The 3,072-nt window shown below is 36.5% G+C and overlaps 1 protein-coding gene across 1 annotated transcript; it reads right to left on the bottom strand.

Moving 5' to 3' along the window:
• Positions 1–1,710: 1,710 nt before the first annotated feature.
• On the bottom strand, positions 1,711–2,754 carry LOC132066182 (uncharacterized). The gene is made up of 2 exons (XM_059459545.1): positions 2,713–2,754; positions 1,711–2,559 (listed from the first exon to the last, which is right to left on the bottom strand). The coding sequence occupies exons 1-2, from the start codon at positions 2,752–2,754 to the stop codon at positions 1,711–1,713; spliced, it is 891 nt and encodes a 296-aa protein (XP_059315528.1).
• Between the last annotated feature and the right edge of the window lie 318 nt (positions 2,755–3,072).

Here is a 3,072-nt window from a genome sequence, read left to right as displayed (position 1 = left end):
AGTACTATAAGGAACAATAATTAATAATTCATAATATTTAGAAGGAATTTAAGAAAATTATTATTAAAGAATAATTCATTTAATTTTCAAAATCCAAACGCCATCACATAAATTAGGACGGAGGGAGTAACAAATTTACCTTTTTCAAGGTTACGTTGCATCAATCCAAATAGTTTAATATGTTGATCAGTTTATTTAACTTCAAGAAGATACAAAAATCTTAACCTAACTCACATCTTTACTATTGTCTGTGTTGTTCCGACTCTCAAAAAAATATTGTTGTACTCATGACAGATCCTCAAAAATATACTATTTTTGAAGAATCCAACACGCACCGCTCGACATATTTAAAGAATTCAAGCAACATATATGGTTTGTTATTGATGCCAAAATCTCAATGCAACTTAAGCCAAAATTGATAACGTCCAAATCCACTCCTCAAAGAGAAAGTATACCCGCTCGTATGCAATATAATTTACCCAACTATAAGTCGGGGTCAAATTCTATAGAGAACAATATACTAGATGATCAAGCAAGAAAGGAATTTTCACTTTCTACACTAAGCCAAACACTTTTTCAATATTTGATTTTTGATTTATAAACTAGCAAAGATAAAACTAACTAGAAAGCGGGTAAAATGATCAATGGCCACAAGCAAGGATATAAGGGACTCTCAAGTAATGATCCAATATATTTTACGATTTTACAACTAAGAGCAGTCTATGTTAAAAGATAATGATTTCTAATTGAAGAAGAAACAAAGATAATGATCGGTCAATTTGTTTAATTTCAAGAAGATACAAAAATCTTAACCTAACTCACATATCTACTATTATGTATGTTGTTCGGACCCTCAAAAAACGTTGTTGCACCCATGTCTCCTTACAAAATGCACTACTTTTGAAGGATCCGACACACACCGCTCGATATTTTTAAAGAATCTGAGCAACATATAATGTTTGTTATTGATGCCAATTAAATCTCTAAGGCAACGTAACATAAGCCAAAATCCTATAAACCACCAACACCACGACCAAATTAAAGCAACCAAATCCAATCCTAAATCAATATTGCACCTAAGGCTAGGCTAAGTACTTGAGCAACTAACACATTTAAGAGAACGATTGAAAGGATCGTTAAAAAAGCGATTATCAAAGGTTTTAGGATACATTACCCATCCAGTATATTATAGTCACAACAATTGTCGGGAGAACAAGTTACACAGATAAATCAAGATGAAAGTCAATCGATACATGCCAGAGGAACCTCCCCTTATTAGCATTCGCCTCTGTTGTGGAATGCAAACTGTTGCAGGACCAGAAATACAGGAAGAAAAGAGAAAATTACAGCTACAAGCTAAGGAAATTAGGGCAGCAAAATAGAGATACTTTTCATTCATAGTGAACAATAATCGATTACAGAGATATATCCTACTCTTTTAGGGCAAAATAGGAATTAGCTACTGACAAGGTATAATTACTCTGTTGGACTAAGGTAATAAAGCTAAACAACTATGGGGTCACATCTGTAAATACCCAAAGTTGTACTTAAAACCCAAATGGGACTTATTCGTATATAAAGGAACTTAAACTTATAACTATTACTAAAATCTTGTGGACAGTTATGTACCATCCCTAAAGCATGAAGTATATTTTCACTCAAGCATAGATATCTTCCCTCGTATCAATGTCCATGAAGTTGAAACCAAAGTTAAAAATCTTCCTTGACCTCGGAAGAAATGCGAAATCTACCGTGAGCATTATAATCTTCCCAGAAATGCTCGAGAGGTAATTTGTCCCATTGAATCTTCACTTGAGGGACTGCCTTGTTCCCCTTCTGTACCATCCTTCTCTCCAAAATCTTCTCAGGTTGAGGACAATAGGGGCTGGATAATTCTAGGACAGGAGGGTGTGATATTTCAGCTGGTAGTTGATAGCACCTTTTTAGTTGGGAAACATGGAAAGTGGGGTGAAGCAATAATTGAGGAGGGACTGAAAGTTTGTATGCTACAGCTCCAATTCTCTCTAAAATCTGGTAAGGACCATAATATTTGGCCGAGAGTTTTGTGAAATGAGTTCCAGACACTGTGAGCTGCCTGTACGGCTGTATTTTCAAGTACACCCAATCTCCAATGTTGAATTGTCTATCAGACCTATGTTTGTTGGCTTGATCAGACATCCTTTGCTGAGCTCTCTTCAAATGGTATGGGAAAAATTGTAGTAGCTTAAATTCCCTAGTGAGCAGTGTTCTATCCACCTCCTCATTTGCTGACTCTCCAGCCACATAAGGTAAGTGCAAGGGTGGGGGTTGTCCATAAAGGGCCTCATATGGTGTTGATTGAATGGAGGAATGAAAGGTGGTGTTGTACCAGTACTCCGCGGCAGCCAAGTAAGAGGACCAGTCTTTTTGTGAATACGGTGGAAGCAGAGATAAGTCTCTAAGCGTATTGACTACCTCTGTTTGACCATACGTCCAGGGACCCAATTTGTAGAGGTATTGAGAGTCACTCCAAGAATGGCAAACAATTCTTGCCAAACTTTGCTTGTGAATACCGGGTCCCTGTCACTCACAATGTCCTCAGGCATCCCATGAAGTTTGTATATGTGCTCTAAAAACAATTTAGCCACATATATATTATAGAATAGGGATGGGACAATTTTACACACAAAATGACAAATACTTAGTTAGTCTATCCACTACAACCCAAATCACTGTTTTTCCTTTAGACTTAGGAAGGCCATCTATGAAGTCCATACTGATACTACTCCAGGCAGTTGATGGCACCTTAAGTGGTTGCAAAAGACCAGGATAAGGGGCATTGTCATATTTGTGTCTTTGACAAACATCACAACATTTACATACGTAACCATTTGTACCTTCTTCATTATCAACCCCTTAATAAAATAAGGCAACAAGTCTTGAATGTATTTTCCATTGGAAAGGGGGTGGCCTCTAAATATTGTGGAGTGTCATGCCATAATTGAATAATTTCCTCCGTGTTAAATTTGATAGTTTACAATATTCATTGATTTTCCATTTTTTCTCAATTGCCCATGTATGAAAGTGTAGCCT

This window comes from Lycium ferocissimum, chromosome 8 (assembly GCF_029784015.1).
Source record: "Lycium ferocissimum isolate CSIRO_LF1 chromosome 8, AGI_CSIRO_Lferr_CH_V1, whole genome shotgun sequence".
Lineage (NCBI taxonomy): Eukaryota > Viridiplantae > Streptophyta > Magnoliopsida > Solanales > Solanaceae > Lycium > Lycium ferocissimum.
This window is presented reverse-complemented; position numbering and strand designations above follow the sequence as displayed.

Excerpts from the sequence above, each read along its gene's own strand:
- LOC132066182 (XM_059459545.1), bottom strand. The coding sequence starts at position 2,754 with ATGGACTTCATAGATGGCCTTCCTAAGTCTAAAGGAAAAACA. Across the intron at positions 2,560-2,712 it reads CTAAGTCTAAAGGAAAAACA|GGACCCGGTATTCACAAGCA; the intron begins GTGATTTGGGTT and ends TGTGAGTGACAG.